Source organism: Chrysoperla carnea, chromosome 3 (genome assembly GCF_905475395.1).
Source record: "Chrysoperla carnea chromosome 3, inChrCarn1.1, whole genome shotgun sequence".
Lineage (NCBI taxonomy): Eukaryota > Metazoa > Arthropoda > Insecta > Neuroptera > Chrysopidae > Chrysoperla > Chrysoperla carnea.
This window is the reverse complement of record NC_058339.1, coordinates 30,332,692-30,352,477: the sequence shown is the minus strand read 5'-3', so window position 1 is coordinate 30,352,477 and position 19,786 is coordinate 30,332,692. Positions and strand designations below refer to the sequence as shown.

General features: G+C 30.4%; 1 protein-coding gene across 2 annotated transcripts; it reads left to right on the top strand.

Moving 5' to 3' along the window:
* The first annotated feature begins 337 nt into the window (after positions 1-337).
* LOC123295695 (suppressor APC domain-containing protein 2) lies at positions 338-19,405 on the top strand. Of its 2 annotated transcripts, XM_044877121.1 has the most exons (5): positions 338-1,523; positions 1,578-1,793; positions 18,604-18,744; positions 18,781-18,834; positions 19,208-19,405. In XM_044877121.1, the coding sequence occupies exons 1-5, from the start codon at positions 555-557 to the stop codon at positions 19,343-19,345; spliced, it is 1,518 nt and encodes a 505-aa protein (XP_044733056.1). In that variant the 5' UTR covers positions 338-554; the 3' UTR covers positions 19,346-19,405. The 2 variants fall into 2 exon arrangements, with proteins under 2 accessions (XP_044733056.1, XP_044733055.1); XM_044877120.1 differs by having other exon boundaries at positions 338-1,793; positions 18,604-18,834.
* The last annotated feature ends 381 nt before the right edge of the window (positions 19,406-19,786 follow it).

The following is a 19,786-nucleotide window of genomic DNA, read 5'->3' as shown; positions in this document are numbered from 1 at the left end:
TCTGTGGCATTGACACCAAATAATTTTATTTTATTACCTAAATATCAGCTGAATTTTCCGTTAAAACAAAATATTTAAATCTATGAATAAATTTCGAATACTAAAAACGCATATAAAAAGTACATACAAGATATACAAAACACAGCACAGCATACATACAACAATATATACCTTGGGGCTATCTTAGTGAATAAGTAGGTAGGTGATAAAGCCACACAGCCTGACTGACTGATTCAACAACAATATAATACTGGGTTAAGAGAGAGGGAGAGACTATGTCTGTTTTAATGGTAGGACTTGTAAAAACTTGTTAACCAGTCAGTCAGTTATTAGCTATAGCACTAAAAACCCAGTCGGTTGGGCTATTAAGCGCAAGCACTCGAGCACCCTACATGAGATGCTGTGTTCAGGTAAAATAATTTTTATCTCCAATTATTTTTTTAAAAAAATACGTTAATATCGCGTGGTCATTCTTCTATCATGTGCAGTGTTTACTTAGTGTTGTGTCAGTGTTGTGTTTAAGTGAGTGCAATTTTTTATGAAGATAAACCATCATGCCACAATCAATAGTGCCTGCAACAATCAACATTAACAACAAATCCGAAAAAATAGCAACGAATTCATCAACTTTGGATAGTTTACCCAAACAATTTGTAACTGCAATGCGTACATTATTTGACATAATGGATGATAAACATACGGGCTATGTAAATTTCGCTGATATTGAGCATCGATGGCAAGATGATGGTACCAAAGGATTACCAAAAGGTGTCATTGAAAGTTTACAAAAAGTCACCCCACCAAATGGTATGCTATCATTTGAACGATTTTGTGCTGGTTTAAAAATTTGCTTATTACGTAATCAAGTTGAAAAAACAACACATCAACAATCTCCAACTAGTATCACATCACCAAATGGAAATCTTGGGATTACTCATATAAATAAACAACGTTCAATTGATAGTATTATTAATAACGGTAATAATTCAAACCAACCAATGATAATCAATTCAAATAGGCCACCATCAGCGCCTCTATTGGATATTGATTGTACTACACCAAAGTCATCTAATCATAACAATAATATGTCAAATCACAATAACAATCGTACGAATATGTCACAACAAAGAGCTTTAAGTATGCCACAGTTATTATCAGAACGTAACAAAGAAAATCTCGACAATAATAATTTACCAATTGATAAACAGTCACAGCCGCCTCAACAACAGCCATCTCGTGGATATGCCGAAATTAAACAAACAAAACAACCTCCCCAACTCTATGGTCCTCCGAAACCGCCACGTGTTGGTTTGGTAGATAAATCTGAGATACGTACAGCACTACAAAATTGGCAAATGGGTCTAATGATAAACGAACAAGAGGCGAAAGAAAAACAACAACGTAGCAATGGACCATCTTCAAGTCGTATTGGTCGGGGTGCAGGTGACGGTAAACCAGCCACACAAAGTGAAATGCAATCGCAACAACAACAACAACCAGTTGTGGTTCAAGCAGGTGGAGTGGTTGTACCATCGATTACAAATGGTGGTGCAACTACCACTGTTGGATTATATCAGAAAAAACCAAATGTACGTCGCCGTGAGCCGAGACGGCATACCTTACAAAATGGTATCGATTATAATATGCTGAAACGTATGAAACAGATTGAACAGGAGAAGGATGTATTAATGCAAGGATTAAATGCAATTGAGAAAGCTAGAGATTGGTATTTGAAACAAGTTGCTAGTGTACAAGAGAAAATGAAATATTTAGGACGAATGGGATCACATATGGTTAGTTTTATTTTATCATTTTAAGTTATTAGTGTTGACATTACAACATAATAGACAAGACGCAAACTTTTTACTAGTATGATAAAATTTTCTCAATCGGTTTTTTTTTAATTATCACGTTCAAAAACACCTAGGCTTGACAGTGTATCATGACTACTGCAAGAGCTGTCAAGAGAAAGAAGCGATGTCTCGTCTTCTCTATCACTGCCCAGTTCTTGCCACAAGTAGGTGGGCTCACTTGAGCCAGCCTTTCTTTGACGATCTCTCCGACGACGCGAAATTCGTTGACGACAAAGTACTCCTGCTTTTCCTAAACATGAACCATCCAAATGGTTCATGGAGGACTGGCTGGAGATGGGCCAATCCTTTGTCGGTATTACAACGGACACTATGGTCTAAGGTGTCCCATCCAAGGACAGCCACTCTAACCTAACCTAACCTAACATTAATATTTCTGAATAATCAAAACTTTGTCGGTTATTCAATACTCAACTGCAAAAAATTCAAATTTTGTAAAGCTAATTTTTTTCGAGTTAGTGAGAGAAAGAGTTAGAGAGAAAATCAATGAAAGGGTGAAGTCGGCTTACAAGAAGAATCTCATCAAATTGGCTGAAATTGGTCGGTTTTGCAGCCCTGGAAATCCCTATAGTCACAATTTTCAACTGTTAGTAGTAAATATTTAATTATAACTAAATACAATTAACCAAATTTTCAATCGGAAAATTTTATCATATGAATGAAAGTTTTCAGCTTGTCTATGCACTCAGTTCCTTACAAAAAGTCATTTTTATTTTTAGAAATTTCAGTATCAGTCAACATACCTACCTGGGTAATAACACTCTTATTTACAATTCTTGTTGGCCTTGAGATTATTTATTAAATATTGATTGCATTTCGATTATATTTTTTTGATAATAAGGAACTTACATGATATAATTATATGCTGTATGTAATTATAAATAATACAATGCAATTTTATGCTTGGTAGTTCATTATAGTCCAAACATATTCGCCGTTCTGCATGACTATACCTGCGCTGCAGATCATCAATTTTTTATTAAATGCAAATTCCAGTAAGCTGGCAAGGTTCTCCTTCTCTATCACAATTTTGTGTAATACTCTAACATTGAGTGACTGTGGAATAAGGAAATCATAGCGGCGATTTTCTAATTTAGAAACACGGAGAGTAGAAACGTTATTATAATGAAAGTAGAAATTGCCCACGCGAGAGATTGATTCCAGATTTTTTAGCTCCCAGATCACTTTAACATAGACAACAGTTCAACAGTCATCTTCATGTCTAATGTAATTCACAGAATGTTAAATTCCTTCTATTGGAAGGCTTATAGAACGAAGACCTGTATTTAATTATTACTTATATTTTAACGAAAGACTTTAAGTCGAATAGTAAGAAAGTTTTGAACTTTTTATTATTGGAATAGTCGACAATATCTTTCTTTACGAGCTTATATAGTTAAAGACATAATCTTTATACTACACATACGTCGAGTTTTAATACCTTAAATAAGTTCGTTCTTTACTTTTATTTATGTTGTAAACCAAATGAAATAATTTAAATATTATATCATTGTCTTTAATTAGAATCTTAAAACACCTGTAGCAACGACCTCCAAACTTTTAATAAAATTACTCATAGCATGGGCGTTTAATTTTATGAAAGCATTTTTTTTTTAAAACATCGTTGGTAGGAATGTTTAGGTGGTTATTTATTATTATTTTATGTTACTAAAATTAGAAGTTGACATTTTCCAATGATTCGAATTTTACCTTCGTTGATTTGATAATCAATATTTTTAAGCCAAAATTTCGTTCGTGGCATTAATATTTTTAAGCGTTACAAACTATGCCATTAAAGTTACCAGCGGCTGATAGATCTATAATCAATAAAATAATAAATCTATAATGAATAAATGGAAATTTTTTTCTTCGGTTTTTCTTGGTATAGACTTGTTGCTGGAAGTATACAGAGGAGGTCCAAGTAATTAGACAAACGGACTCGACCTTTGAAAAAGGTCTGTAGTCTCTAGACCTTGAATTAACCGGTGCAAATCGACTTTTCTGTCTTTCAAACAAATAGTAATTTTTTGATTTTGATATTCTTGGTAATGTACTTGTTCCTCGCAGTGTAAAAAAGACGAAGAAAGAAAGATTGAGATTGGACACGCGGACTCAACCTAAAAAAAAGGTTTGGAGTCTCTTAATCTTGAATAAACCGGTGTAATTCGTCTTTTCTGTCTGTCAAACTAATTGGAATTTTTTTCTTCTGATATTCTCAGTATGTACTTGTTCCTCGACGTGTACAGAAGAGACCCAGGTGATTGGATAAACGGACTCGACCTTTAAAAAAAGTCTAGAATCTTTTATGATTGAATAAACCGGGAAAATTTGACTTTTCAACTTGGGATTAAACTTAGTATACCTTGATATATATATTACATATATATAGGATATAAAAAGTGTAAAAATGGACATTCTTTTGAAAGGGTTGTGATAGGTAATACACTTGTACTGTAGTAGGTGCAAATAGTGTAAATATATGTTAAACCACGTAGTCGCTCATACCATAGATTGTCAGTTCGTATATAAAAACCTAAGTGAATATTCGATACTTCTAATCTTTAGAACCAAAAAGTTCAAGTGTGAGTGTCTTTCTAACATTTCAATAAAAATATGGATTTCTGCAGTTATTCTTTGAGCACAAGAAATCCTCAACACGATAAACCCTTTATGAAATATGAAAGAGTAATATATTGGCTAATGTGGTATTCTGACATGTATAATGATCTTTTACTATTTCATAAATGAGAGAAAAACTAACGTTAAAAACAAAATTATACATAAGAAGACGAAATTATTTTCCCAATGAAAATGCTTGCTTGATAATAATTACTCAAGAAGATTAAATTTCTATAAAATAAATTCCTTTATCATTACAAAAAAATTACAGTTATTAAATGAAGTGAAGTGTATGTAGTAGGTAGTAAAATAATTTATAGTGGGGTAACAATTATATATTATTATTAATGATTACAATTTAAAATAAACTCTTAAATACCTACTTTTAATATTCTTAATAACTGTATTAAAATTTAATATTTTTAAAAGTATACATCTTTTAAATTAATCAAAAAAAAGAAATATTCTACTTATAATAATTATACTATTTCTCGTATATTTATTACAAAAACTAGCCTGATACCCGCCTGTTTTACTAGGCTTAAAAGTAAATAACACCGCTTTATAGCTTTCACCTCTATAGATGTACACAGTTTTCAATTTTTATTTATTTATTTATTTTATTTAAGGTCGCTTTTAACATCTAGGTCTTTAGCGATCGCGGAGGTTTTCAATTTTGTTAAATGTGAAATAGTCATGTCATGAATGCTTTGACATTAGTAATAGTAGTACAGGAACTACAATGGTAGCACAGGATTGCCGTACGTCCTTAAATGAGCTGGTGGAACAAATGAATGTAAATCTGGTATTGGTACAGGGGTAGAAGTACATTCCAGGAAATAGTAAAGTCGACGAGCTTGCTAAAAGTGGCACAATACTGCCGGACTGAAGCATCAATAGACATTCGAGTTTCATTTGCGAACTGCAAGTTACTCCTCAAAGAGGATTTCTTAAAAAAGGCCAATCTTATATGGAGACAGGGACGTGCTTGTGGTACTGCAAGACAGATATGGTCTGAGTACAATCGTAGGCGTTCTAAAGATCTTATATCACTTCCAAGAGCCCCTATTAGCAAGATTGTTTCGGCTATTACAGGATACTGACTGGGCAGCAGGCATGCTGAACGCCTAGACCTGATAGTGTATCGTGACTATTGCAGGAGCTGTCACAGTGCGAAGGAGGAGGAAACGATGTCTTATCTTCTCTGTCACTGTCCAGTTCTTGTCATGAGGAGATGGGCTTACTTGAACCTAGCCTTTCTTTGACGACCTCTCCGGCGTGAAGTCCGTTAACGTCAAAGCGCTCCTGCTGTTACTAAACAGCTCCATATGGTTCATGAAGTAGTAGCCGGAAATGTGCCAACCCTTTCTTTGGTATCACAACGGACCCTATGGTCTATGTGTGTCCCACCCCAGCATAGTCATTCAAACCTAACCGTTCTTTACCCAAGCTAGTTTACTCTCTCCATAGATAAAAAGTCTAAATGAATACTACGTGAAAACAAATTGAAAAAAATTAATAGTTTTGAATAATAGAGCACAATGGAAAAAGGTAGAAAAAATCAGTTATAACACAACTGGGTACTATATAATTAGTCCCATAATTTGTTTCGAATGGAGGGAATTATACAACACAGTTTTTTTAAATTCAGTTAAAAAATTAATTTACCAAAAGGATTTCGATGTATAACAATTGTTATTAGTTACCATCCCGGTATTCTTTTTTTATAGACACACATTGAATATAAAGTGCTTATTAAATTTATAACAGCAATTGATTAAATTAGTCTCAAACTACATACATGTTTAATAAATATTTGAGATAAGAGATGTTTGTGGTTGCTAAACATCTGAAGTTAATTATATCACACATGAGAAACTATTGCATTCATTTATTTCCAAACACGATCGATGTAATCAATAAATTATTAAATTCATAATATTTAAAATCAAGTAAATATATTTCCTAATAAATATCTGATATTTTCGGTTCGAAGTACCAGTCTACTAAATATTATTGTTTTAGTTGCATCATGTAGGTAAAATTGGGACTCTTTTATCAGTTGGGATGGGCATTTAAATAATATTTTGTGGATAATTAATTCTCAGCCATTAATCATTGAAGGTAATTTTCTCCCATCACAAGGTTTTTGTGGTAAAATTTGTCCATTTTTAAATAGAGACATTTTTAAAAAATGTCAGGTTATCAAATGAATTTTGAATGCTTTATCAACGGCTCAGCCAACGATCGTATCGATTATATCTTTGTCTAACTCCAAGAAAAGTAAATATCTAGAATTTGGGTTCGAAAGATTTATTGATTTTTTTCCTATCTTAATTCTTAAGTTAAATCAATTACTTGATATCCAAGTTACATTATTTTTTCTAATATATAATTTAATATATCATAATTATTAGGTATCTACGCTAAAATAGTGATTTTTGTCTCCTGATAGTCATCAGTCTAATTGTAAGATAATTAATACATGATTCTATAAAGTGCTACCAAATTACACGGATTATTTATACACTTTTATACAAAGTCTAGATATAAAGAACCATAGCGTAGAAATCATAGAAATTAAATGTTATTTATATGCTTAATTAAAGTCTTGTTGTCTTTTATAAATTACTAAAGCAGGAAATATCAATTTATAAAGACAAATGTTTATACAAAAACTCATTTTTCGAAAATTATAGAGTACTTTAAAAACTATAATATTTTATTTATGGTTTGTTTAAATCTTATAACAATAAATTTATTACGTAATTCATCTTTTTTTTTGGTAATAATTACATCTTATAATGAATAAACAAAAATTGAAATAATAGCTTATTTATAACAGTAGTTATATTATTCTTGTCTATTATTAATATTATTATTGTTTTCTCTAGGTCTTTAGGTCTAATACTCTAATACATCCACACATATACATTCAAACGGCTATATTGGATTTATTTTGTATAGAGGTCATCTAAAATATATAAACAATGTTATTATTAGTGATGGAACAAATAGTCATCATCATTTTAGCTCTGATTGTTCGCCGATTTCTCAGGTTAAAATTTGTACTTCTTTGTCAACCAAATCTATCAAACTAGCCATGCCCCTTTTCTTGATCCCGTATTATTTGATGACTGTTAACTTTTTTATCATGTTGCTGGTGTCGCAACATCTTTATATTGTCTACAATATTTGCTTCGCTGTATAGTCTTGTCAGTTAAGAGTTATATTTTCTTCGCCAAATTCTTGTAGCATCAATTAATCTAGCACGAGACCATAAATTATCCGAAGAATTTTTATCTCAAAGAAATTTTGCGCATCTTATTTACTCATGCCTAGGGTTGTCATCTGGGTCAGATCTCTCGCGTGGAATATTATGAAGGTGGTGCAAAATTTTCAAAAACTCGGATGCCCGGCAAAACTTTCTAAGCCCGTCACAGCCGGACGAGGCCCGAGCAGGTGGCAACCCTAGTCATGTCCAACGTTTTAGATCCACAAGTAAGCACTGATTTTAAGAGCGTTTTGTATAGCTTGATCTTGGTTTCTTGAAAGATATATCAAGTTCTCAGCTGTTTTAGAAAGCCATAATATACTAATTTTTTTTCATGCTCCAGTTTTCGGTATTCGACCAAATAATGCATACTATTCGGGCAAATATCGAATATTCGAAAAGGTCGAATATACGTTCCATCTGTAGTAATTAGGTACACAGAATAGATAATAATAAATTTGATACATATTATAATATAAATTCAAGGTTCTAATAACAGAATATAAGTCTTAAATAATTCGTATTAATTACTCATAAAATTTACATATTATATTATAAGCTATACCATTTTGATCTTAATAATCCTTGAACATAAAATTTAATCCTCAGTTACAACCATTTGTAGTGGCCGTACAACATATATCCATTTATCCAAGTGTTTCCAAGAAAGATGATATGAGAGTATTATGCCTTCATCGTCACATTGTTCCGATTCTTCAGGATTCTTTTCAACTCGCCATTAGGCTAGTTAAGTTTAAGAGATCACTCAGTTCAGTAGTGCAGACATTCAGTCAGAAACCTGTTTACCTACCATTATTTGCTTCATTATTCTAACTTCGTTACCAGAAAATCCGCTGTATCTCCGAAAATAATTCGAATTTTGAAAAATCCATTTATGGGCATATTCTTAAGGGTTTAGTCTTTCTAGTCCATAATACTGTCTTAAAATAACCATATTAACGCTGGAATGAATCCTCCATATTGTTAGCAAATGAGGCAAACACAATCAAACGTATTTCAAAATTATTTGCCCCGAACCTTGTACATTATAGGCAATTCGTTAACGGCTGTTCCTTCTTATAAGTGTTTTGAACATTAATAACGGCCTTAAAACGCAATTATCATTTTAAATGTTAAAAACTAAAATTAATTCTCGAAGTCGTCTGTATAATAGACACAATAGTAAATAATAAACGTTTATAAATATTTAGTTTAATTTTGGGTTCAAAAACCACAAACATAAATTTACAATTAATTTATTTTAATATGCAATAAATAATATTATTTAGAAAGTTATCTCGATATTAGGTTATATATTTATTTCAAAATACAGTACGTGTCCTGAATTATTGGGTATTAATATTTATATAGCAATAAATAAAATGACAATATATAAATTCTTATCATTGAATCTCTGTAATTTATTTCTAATTTATGTTAAAGCTTAAAAGAGCTACCACTGTATATGTTTTACAATTGTCCACATTGAGAGATTTTATTAAAATTCAGTGCCCAAGATTTTCCAAAAAAATTGACTACCTCAAATATCTCCTATGAAAAACAAGTAACCAACTTTCAATTTGACTATGTCTACGTCTCACTTAACGCACATAAATCAAGAAAACAGATTAAGATTGTTGTCTTGCTATGGGCATATCGACAGAAAATTCTAAGTTTGTGTAAACTTATTAGGAATATAATAATAATACATTAACCAAAAAAATTTGAAGTCGATTGACCGTCTCTAACTCGAGTTAAGTACAATTAAATTTCGGATAATTAACATGGAGAGCATAGGAAAGGTTGCGTTTTGTTGTGTTTTTAACAAGTTTTTTAATTCTAGAAAAAAACTGGATTTAAGATATTTTCAAAAAACTAACTGAACATTCATGAATTTGTGCAAGTAAGTTTAAAAAACAAAACCAAAACTATTGACAGTTTCATTCTTGAGATATAATTACTCAAAGTTTTTTAAAAGTTTTGTTGACAGAAACAATTATATTTAGAGTATAAGTAGTGTAAGAGAGATGTCTATTATATACAGAATTACAGATGTTTATTATCATACAGAATATGTGATAAATGGACGGTTGAGTTAAAAGCATGTTAAAATTAATACTTATTTGAGTGTGCTAGGCATATCTATACGTATATACCACTGCTGTATGATGTAGTACACTATTTTTACAATATTGTACAAAGCCAACCACAATTAACAGAATAATTATAATTTAACATATCTAATTATCAGACAATGCCCTGTTATTCGTTACACGCGAGTAGATAAAACTATTTTATGCAATGCATGCATATCGCATACTATCAGAATGATTCAAGATAAAATTTTATAATATACGGGCTATGTATTTTATAATACCAATAATGTATTATAAAAAAAAATAAATAGAACTTGCATATTTTTATTATGAAATATGAAATCAATCAACTGAAAACTAGAAGTACGGATCACCTTGAATAGTATATAGAATATTTATTGCATTATATATTTATTGAGTTTATCTACAAAACAATGTATTTATTGAGTTCACTTTTTGTATTTTAATAAAAAAAAAATAGCAATTCATTTTATCTCAATTGTTTATATTTAGATTAGTTTAAATCATGAACGAAAATTTTAAATTTTTTATAGGGAAAGTTGCGAGGCATGGGTGGTACCATAGACAAATAAGGTTTTTGTCTAAGTAGTAACATAATAGAGCATCATTTAGTATGACTTGAACATAGAATATATTCATATATTTTGTTCAGCAATCAGCCAGCACTGGATATTAATTTGTAGTCCATTTGGCGTGACGAATTATTGAATTTATTGACTAATCGAGATTCAAGTTATCGATTTCTAAAAGTTTGTCCCAAAAAATGATAGCTCTCTAAGTATACTTTTCATCTCATCTGATGTCCTTGACCATCATTTTCATCGCTTTGATAATGATTTAAGAAGGAGTGTTATAAGTTTAAAGTGTTTATCTGTGGCATAGTTTATTGAGTATATCAGAAAAGAAGTCCATGAAATGTTTTATATTGATTATTTTTACAGAAAACTGTAATTGATGGTAATGTCAAATTGAATTAAATTTTTATTTTTTTTTAAATATATCTTTATAAATTTTAGCTCATGTGTTATTCTGATATATGAGCTATATTATTGTTAAGTTTTATTCAAATCTATTTATTAGTTTTTGCGTGAAAGCGAAACAAACAAACAAACAAACATCCTTACTTTCACATTTATAATATAATAGGGAATAGGGATAACTGATATTTAATATTAAAAGCGAAAAGATCAGAATTACAATACAAGATGTAGTCTGACAACATTGTACACAATGACAATATATATAAATCTTGAATACTATGTGTACAATATATTATTATACAATTGGTTTAAAATTAAATTTGCAATATATATATCGTATATGTTCAAACAACTTTTGCAATTACAATTTACAACTAAACAATATAATGATAATTAATTTGTAACAAAAACAAGTTAGATAATTTATTGGAATAGGATTTACGCATGAGCATCATATCAAATTATTTTCTACACAATGGAAATTATATTTATTGTATTTAACTTATTAACTAGATGTATCTATAATATAACCGGATTTAATAACCGGAGATTTCATTCATTGATAAATAATCAGCAAAAGTTAATAATAGAAAATACGATTAATATCATGTATATGTATATCTAGTTATGCACAATGTTTTATTCATTAAACACTAGTGCGTAAAGAGGAAACTGTTTTAAACAAGCTTGACCAGCGTGATTTTATACGGCGTGTATAGACCGCAAGCTTATGCTGAAATGTTTCGAGTAAATCATGTTAAAAAAGATGCTCTTATATATAAAAGTAAGCACCATGGCGTCATTTTTGCCCGATAATAATGAATACAGATGAGAATATGTATGTCACACCCTTTGCTGGATAGTAACTTTGCATAGGTATTCGAAGCGAACTACAGAAATAAATCTGGTAACTTCGGCAACGGAAATTTTAAAAAACATTTGATCTCCCGTCAATTTTCTAAGCCCTACGTTGCTTATGCAGAGTTAATATTCAGCAACGCAGTACATAGGGGGTGTGATATTCATCTTCTCACCTGTACTCACCTGTGCCGCGCAAAACTCACGCAATGGTGCCTAAACTTACTTTTACATATAGGAGCAAAATGATTCCTGGTGAGTCATTTCACCCGAAAAATTTCAGCATGGGCTTGTGGTTTAGTACATTAGAACGGCGTTTCTAAAAAAATAGAACTCAAATTTCTCAAATAGGAAATGTCAAGTTCTTAGCAGAGGAATGGATGTTAGACCAGCATTGAGGGATCCAAAAACACTGTTTCTGCAGTAGTTGTCCAAGCTTAAATTATATCTAATAAACCCAGCCTGGACTTGCCAGCCATTACCCAAGCTTTGGATTTACAATCCTTTCCCAAGGTTTATTAATAAAGTTTTTGTTCGCCAACACTTAATCAAGTCCTGGTGCAGATTAATAAATCAAGGCTTGATTTCCAGCCAACCCTACGCAAGCTATGATCAAGTATTGGTTTGCAATCACCTTTCCAAGCTTTGATCAAGACTTATAAACCTTAATTGTCAGCGCTTTGAATCTTTGGGCAAGCCTTTGAGAACGGTTGTTCTGTGGTTATACGAGAAATATTTTGCAAGGTGATGGCATGGCGGATGATCGAATTTTTCGGATGTCTCAGATCTCTTGTAGTCCAGAATTATTTTAAAAATAGTAGGATCTTATAATTCGACAAATTTCTTAGAATAATGGTAACTCCCAGCTAATGTAACTGTTTTCTAACGTTACATTTACAAATGATTTTTCATGGTAACACACAATGTAATAAAAATACCACGAATATTATTTTTCAAATTTTTAAATTTTATACTTATTTGACACATAACTGACTATAAAAAATCATATTAAAAAAAAATTCAATTAAAATTAATAATAAAATTGTATTTTTTATATGTAAATTAATAATTAATTATCTCTCGTGATGTATATTATAAACATGCAGTTCTGTATTTAATATTATTATAAATATCTTTTTATCAGAGAACGAAAATACTCATTGAGGAAAAAAACAGCCATAACACGTTGTTAGTTTACTCAACGACACAGTAATCCGTTATACAAAGTATTTGGGTTTTTAGGAAATGAAAAATCAAAGTTCAAACATAGGCAACAATACATGGCTTCAAAAACGTTTATTAGACTATCTATCGCCTCTCCCTCCCCCACCAATATAAAGGAAAAACAAAAATATATTAGCAATTACTTATGTCCGCCAGACCGTTTCGGCTAGCAAAAAAATTTTGCTGTATGAGTCGGATATAAACTTTCATTAAACCGCTGTTTTGTTCGATTCAAAAAGAAGAATTAATTTTTTATCACTTTTTTATATCTCGACTCCAGATAATTTGGGGGCAAAAGTTTAAATATAAAAAGTAGTTTAAATATAAAAAGTTTAATGGTTAGAAATTACCCGGTACGGTAATACCAAAAACCAACCGGTTTACAGAGAGATGCTACTAAACTATTTATTTTGAATTCCATTGAATTGTTAAGTTACTCATCATGCTATCCTTTAAAAATGATTTGAATCACTCTCGCCAACTAAATAATCGATAGTTTCTCTTTAAACGACTCCCGTCTTACACAAGACTAACATATTGTGGTTTTTTTGCTGAATGTCCGTTTTCGGCTTATGATCATGGTATTTATATGCGGAAATAATTTGAACAATTTAATTATTAATACGTATAGTATTATTGTTACATATATTATATCACTCATTAGTATCAGTATATACAGTGCGGATTCATGTGAATTGGGACAAATATTCAGATAATTATATGATTATTATATATACAACATTTCAATTATACAAGTTTTGAATAATTGAATAAAAAAAATGAAAATATTATTATGTGTGAATTTGGAGCATTCAACAAGAAATATGTACAAAGTGAAAAAAAAAGTTGCCTATTATACTTAAGAAGTTACGATTCATACTAAATAAACTTTAAATTGAAAATCACGTTAAAACAAATGAAATTTACAAAATTTAAAAAACCCTCCACAAATGCGATTTATTCCTTGTAAACCGATTTTTGGTAACTTAGCTTTAAATTGTTCTCAATCAAGGCGGTTCGACCGTTTAGGGGCTACGATGCCACTGAGAAACACACACACGCACAGATAAACACTTTAAACTTGTAATACTCCTTCTTAAATCAATATCAAAGTGATGGTCAAGGACATCAGATGAGATGAAAAGGATACTTAGAGAGCTATAATTTTTTGGGACAAATTTTTGGAAATATTTTAACTGAAATTGAAATATTTGACCATTTCACTTTTCAATATGAATTGAGCTAGGTTTACTTGACCATTCATTTCCGTAGTAATTATTTATATGTTAAAATTATACGTCATGCCTTCCAAACTGAAGCGATTTTGAAGATAATCGCAAATTTTTAGTTTTTTCAAGAACGAAACTCTTTAAGTTCGCACTTAAAACATAGGATAGCATTCAAGTTATTTTATTGTGTTAAGTTAAAAAAATACCCTATATGTAATACCCATAGTTTCAATATAGTAACAATACAAAAAACTCTTTTAAATATGAAATAGTGAACAGAGGCCCTAGTTTTGAGACACACTGTATAAACTTTATTCTACTTTTGCAATGGTAAATTATACATATTATTTTTTAGCTGAAAAATGCAAAGACAAAGATAAGAAATAGGTAAGATAAGTTCAAGTCATGTCATAAAAGTAACCTTGTTCACAATTGTACATAGTGTTCACTTTAAAACTATCATGATTATTAATTTTGATTAATAATCTGTCCACCATGCTACCTGTTTGCTTAATGACACCATGCAACCTGTTAATGAAAATTAATTTAAAAAAAAAGTAAAAGGGTTTTATTATTCTGGCTATTATAAAATCAAAGAGGCCTTTTCTATGAGCTCATCACTAGATAACAACTGAAGCTATAAATATGGGGTCTGTAATTATTCATTTAATTATTCATTGACTCATGAATCCTTAATTCTATTAAGAAAGGTTAAGGCGAACTTAATTAAAACTAAAGTTAATGTAACGTTTGTACGTTACGTATTTGATATTTGGATTTATTTACGTTTGGAGTTTTACTTTACCATATACCAAGTATATACAGTGTATCGCATTTAAGATGAAGACATCCTCATATTTTCGTTATATATAGGAATATCGATTTGAAATTTTGCACAATCATACAGGGTAATGGGTCACATTTTTTAAGATACTTAATCAAAATCAGAACTTCAAACTCAGCCTACTACAAATTGACAAATAGGGTAAAACTTTTTAAGGATGCGAGATACCAAAATTAATAGATAATCTGTACCTAATTAATAGATAGAAATTATTGAACTGAATTATATTGTTTTTCCTTGCGCATGCAGTATGTTGAAAATTATCTTATAGAATTAAGGCGAAGATAATTAGTATTAGATGTTGGCTAGTTACCATCTTAAATCCGGTATTTCCCATGTCTTATGGCGATTAAAATGAATACGCGTTGGATCACAAAGTGCAGAGGAAGTTAAATTTCTTCAAACTTGTATAAAACATTTAATCTGGCTCTCTGGCCAACTGCAGGCTGGCAACGCCTTTGATTGTTTATATAGTCAGATGGTTGCAAGGAACTAATTTTGAAATCGTTTAGCTATGCGGATGGATATCGATTAATAAATAATAAAAACTAATACAATTATACAAAGTTCCTTTTGTCTCTTTTATTCTATTTCCAATGAATTCATAATGATATATATTATTGTATTTCAATATATCTCCAACTAGTATAAAGAAATATACATTATTTTATTCATAGATTAAGATTAGAGCACGCATGGTATATCAATACAAAATAACTAGAAAAACAACTTCTCTATAATAAAAAAAAATTTTATCATAGTGACGTCATATGTGTATATATTTATAAATATTTACAGTAAAATGCAAAAGTGCGGTGTAGTAACGGACTGATTGTTTAACCAGTTTTTTTTTATTGACTTTATAATAATAGTTTTTAACTTTTTATTTTTTTGCTAAAGGTGAATTTTTTTATGACATATGTAATAAATGAATATTATTTTAAGTAGTTCATGGGTCTAATTTCTGTTTTAACTATCTAGGATATCTCATGACTCATATGCTCAAACAAATTGCATATTATTTAAGAAAAAAGACTGGGCTATAGAGTGGGAACACAGTTACAAAGTTATATAGAAAGTAGTTCACAGTTCAAGGTACACAGTTAGGCCGTTTCTGCCTTGGAGGGTGCTGCAAAGTATATCAAATTTGACTAGAATATTGTTTACTAGCTGTGAACTACCCATTTTGCTGGGCAACATCTCCACTTTCACCCCCTTTCTCCTTATTCCCTTTCGTAGGGGTTACAATTTTGTAATGTACACATCATGCTCTTTTATTTGATATCCCACGTGGGTATATTGGAAAATATTCGATTATTCATCCCCACTTTGTCGCTTCACCTTTCCACTCCGAAGATTAAAAATAGATAAAACAATCCTTGAAGTTGGTTGTATATCTTGTCAATATTTAAGCATAATCGTTGCACAGCTTTTTAAGTTTTGCAACCCCTATTTCAACTCCTTACTTTACTATATTATTCATGTATTATACAGATAAAACCTTCCTAACCGCATCAAAATCCGATGCATAATTTTAAAGATCTAAGCATAGATAGGTATTAGAAACAGACAGACACTCTCATTCGTCATCAACTTTCCCAACCACCCTATACATAATCACTTTTGCAAATGACCTCATTTTGAATAAATCTGTCTATAAATGGTATACATTTTAATATGCATTTATAGAGAAGAATTAAATTCTAGCTTTAAGCTAACAATTTCCTATTGGAAATCGAATAATTATTATAGTATTAACATAATAGCTACGAATTAATAATATAGTTATTTTGCCCATAATCTAGAATGAATATATGCAAATGACGTATACCAGAATGTTATGTAAATTGCCTATCAAATCTTAACAATCCATTAAATCAAAAACCTAAAAACAATTTATTATAAATTGTTTTTGTCTCATATATTAAAAACAAGAACTTAAATTATAGTGTTCTTATAGAATGCCTTAATCATTCTTATAAGACCACAAAGAAATGTTAGGTAATACAAAATTAATTGTTTTTCATTTTTTATTATGCAGATACTAATCAAAGTTGAAGGCAAAAATGAATAACAACTTGTCCCTATTTAATCAATACTCGCTTTTTAAAAGGACATGATGTTTTCAATTAATTAATGCCCTGCTCTCACACAATAAAATAGTGATGTGCTTTGTTTTTACAGCGTTTTCAAAATTGCATCATTCTCTGTCCCACTCTGTAAATGAGAACCTTAGCTGGACTAAGAAAAAATTAAATTTTATGCGTGATATTTAACGCGTTTAATATTTGACATAGGTAATCCTATTAAAAATTCTATCATGTAGTAAGTACTTATGTAGGTAGATTGTAATAATTTATGTAAACATTTTATAAACAATTTGTTTTTGATTATAAGCGACATATAATTTAAACAATAAAAGACAAACAATAATAAACAAACATACACACATAGACACACACAATATATTAAAAATGAACAGTTATAGAAGATTAAACAACTGTAATTTACACCATTTATTCATTATTACATGTGTGTGTAAGTCAGGTACGCATCCAGTAGCTTTTTCCGCGTGTAGGCAGAACTTGTAGGCTAATAGGGCTACAATAAAACACACCGGAAATATTCGAATAAATAATCTTTCTGCTAAAGACAAAACGACAAATTATGACGTAAAAAACTTTGGCAACAAATATTATCGGAAATTTGCAAAATACTATTTAAAAAAGGCCAGCTCAACCTTTTCTAAATCAACCCAACTAAGTTATGTTGGGGGTACACAATATTGACACATTGCAACTATCCTAGATATTAAAATTAAAAGTTGGGATTATGTCTGCATCGAGTCTGCTATTGAGACCGCTCCTGATGTAAGTTGATTTATCCATCCACCTAGGTATGATGAATAAAGATAATGCCATATTACAATGGCAGTTAGTTACTAAGTCACATATTTACACAATTACGTGCGCTATTGAATTTAAATTTATATATTATTAGTTTTTTGTTATTGTGAAATTACTTGATTTAGTTTCTTTTATTATATTATTTCAAACAGAATTAGTTTTTTAATAATAAAATTCATTATATTTTATAAAAATTGCAATTCAAAGAAATATGTATAATGGAAGGAAGACATAACTATTCCATTGACAATTTTTTTTTTGTACATTATGTTTGATTTAAAATTATTATAGCTGTTAATCGAGACATTTTAAAAGTGTCTTTACTATCATTGCTATAAATCTATACTAACCTATGCATGCTCATTTTAATAAGATTTTCTGTCCAAGAAAAAAAACTGAAGATTTCGTGAAAATCAGCCGGCTCTCTCAATTTTGCCGCTCTATGTCTATTTGTCCGGCTGCCCCCCCCTTAGATCTGGTCCTGATGTTTGAAGCTCATGGCTCATACAAATAATATCATTGGTTAGCTCGTAACTAAAATAGAATGTCTCAAATATACCGGCCTTACAGTGCCTCAAGTACAAGTTTTGACTTTAAAATCTATCAAAACAATTCAAATATATTTTTTTATATTATTTTCTTTCATAAATTAAAGAAAACATTTTTATTTTGAAAAAATAGGAACAATGGTCGGAAACACAACAGGAACGTCTGGAATTACAACGAGCTCGTGTACTGGAAGTGAATCGTCATTTGGCAACGCTCACGTGCAGTTGGGAACGAGGCGGTCTTCCGCTACATATGAACTTAGCAGTACATCACGTACCACATCACATAGTCACGTCCACTAATCAACAGCATCAGGATAATATGCTCAATAGGCTCAAACAACAGAATCATTTACTCACAGAGGTATTATTAATTTTATTTGGAAATTATTTAGCTTTCGATATTTCGAAAATCAAGGCAAATATCGAAAATTTTTATGCTTATTTTTCGCCTACATTCATGAAGTTATAACAAAATTCATTATCAAAGTTGAAATAAGGTACAAATAAATTCAATCTTAAATATAAAATTGCCTTGGTGCTCGTACTACCTTAAGAAGTATTATAGTTGTTTACTACACAAATGAGATAACGCATTATTGACGTACGTATGCGAAATTTGTTAATTTTACGTTACACAATTAAATTAGCAAATGAATCACTAAGTCAATCTATTCGACTATTAGTTTGCTACCAGCCACTAGAGAAACTAAATTTAAATTTGTTTAATTTTTCAGGAGGTGAGTAAAAAAAGTGAACGTATAACACTGTTAGAACGAGAGAAAGCCGCTCTAATACGTGAACTTCTCCAAATGCGCGCACAACCCCGAAGTAATACCAACACACAGATTCAACAAGAAGAAGCAGTATTCTAAGAAAGCACAAAACAATATATAAATATATATATATATATATTTTGTTACCTTCCTTAATTTTCTAGGGAAAGATTTTTATATATTTTATATGAAAAAGAATTTTTGTCAAAAATGTATTTTAATTATAATCCAAAATTTTTTGAAATGTAGGGGCATTAACCAAATATTTATTAAAAACAGTGAAATAATTCTAATCAAATTTTACTAAACGTTATGCAAACCCAATTTAATACGATACGCCGTTTTTATTAACAATAATTAGGACAGTAACTTCAATTTTGAAATCACATTTTTTTTCAGTTCAATTGAAACTTACAAGAAATTATCTGATACCTATCCGATTCATTTGTAACTATTTGTACGTATGCTCCAATCAGGTCATGGGAGATACAAAAACTTAAAAACATTCATTTTGGGGAAAGGGCTAGCTAAACAAAGAGA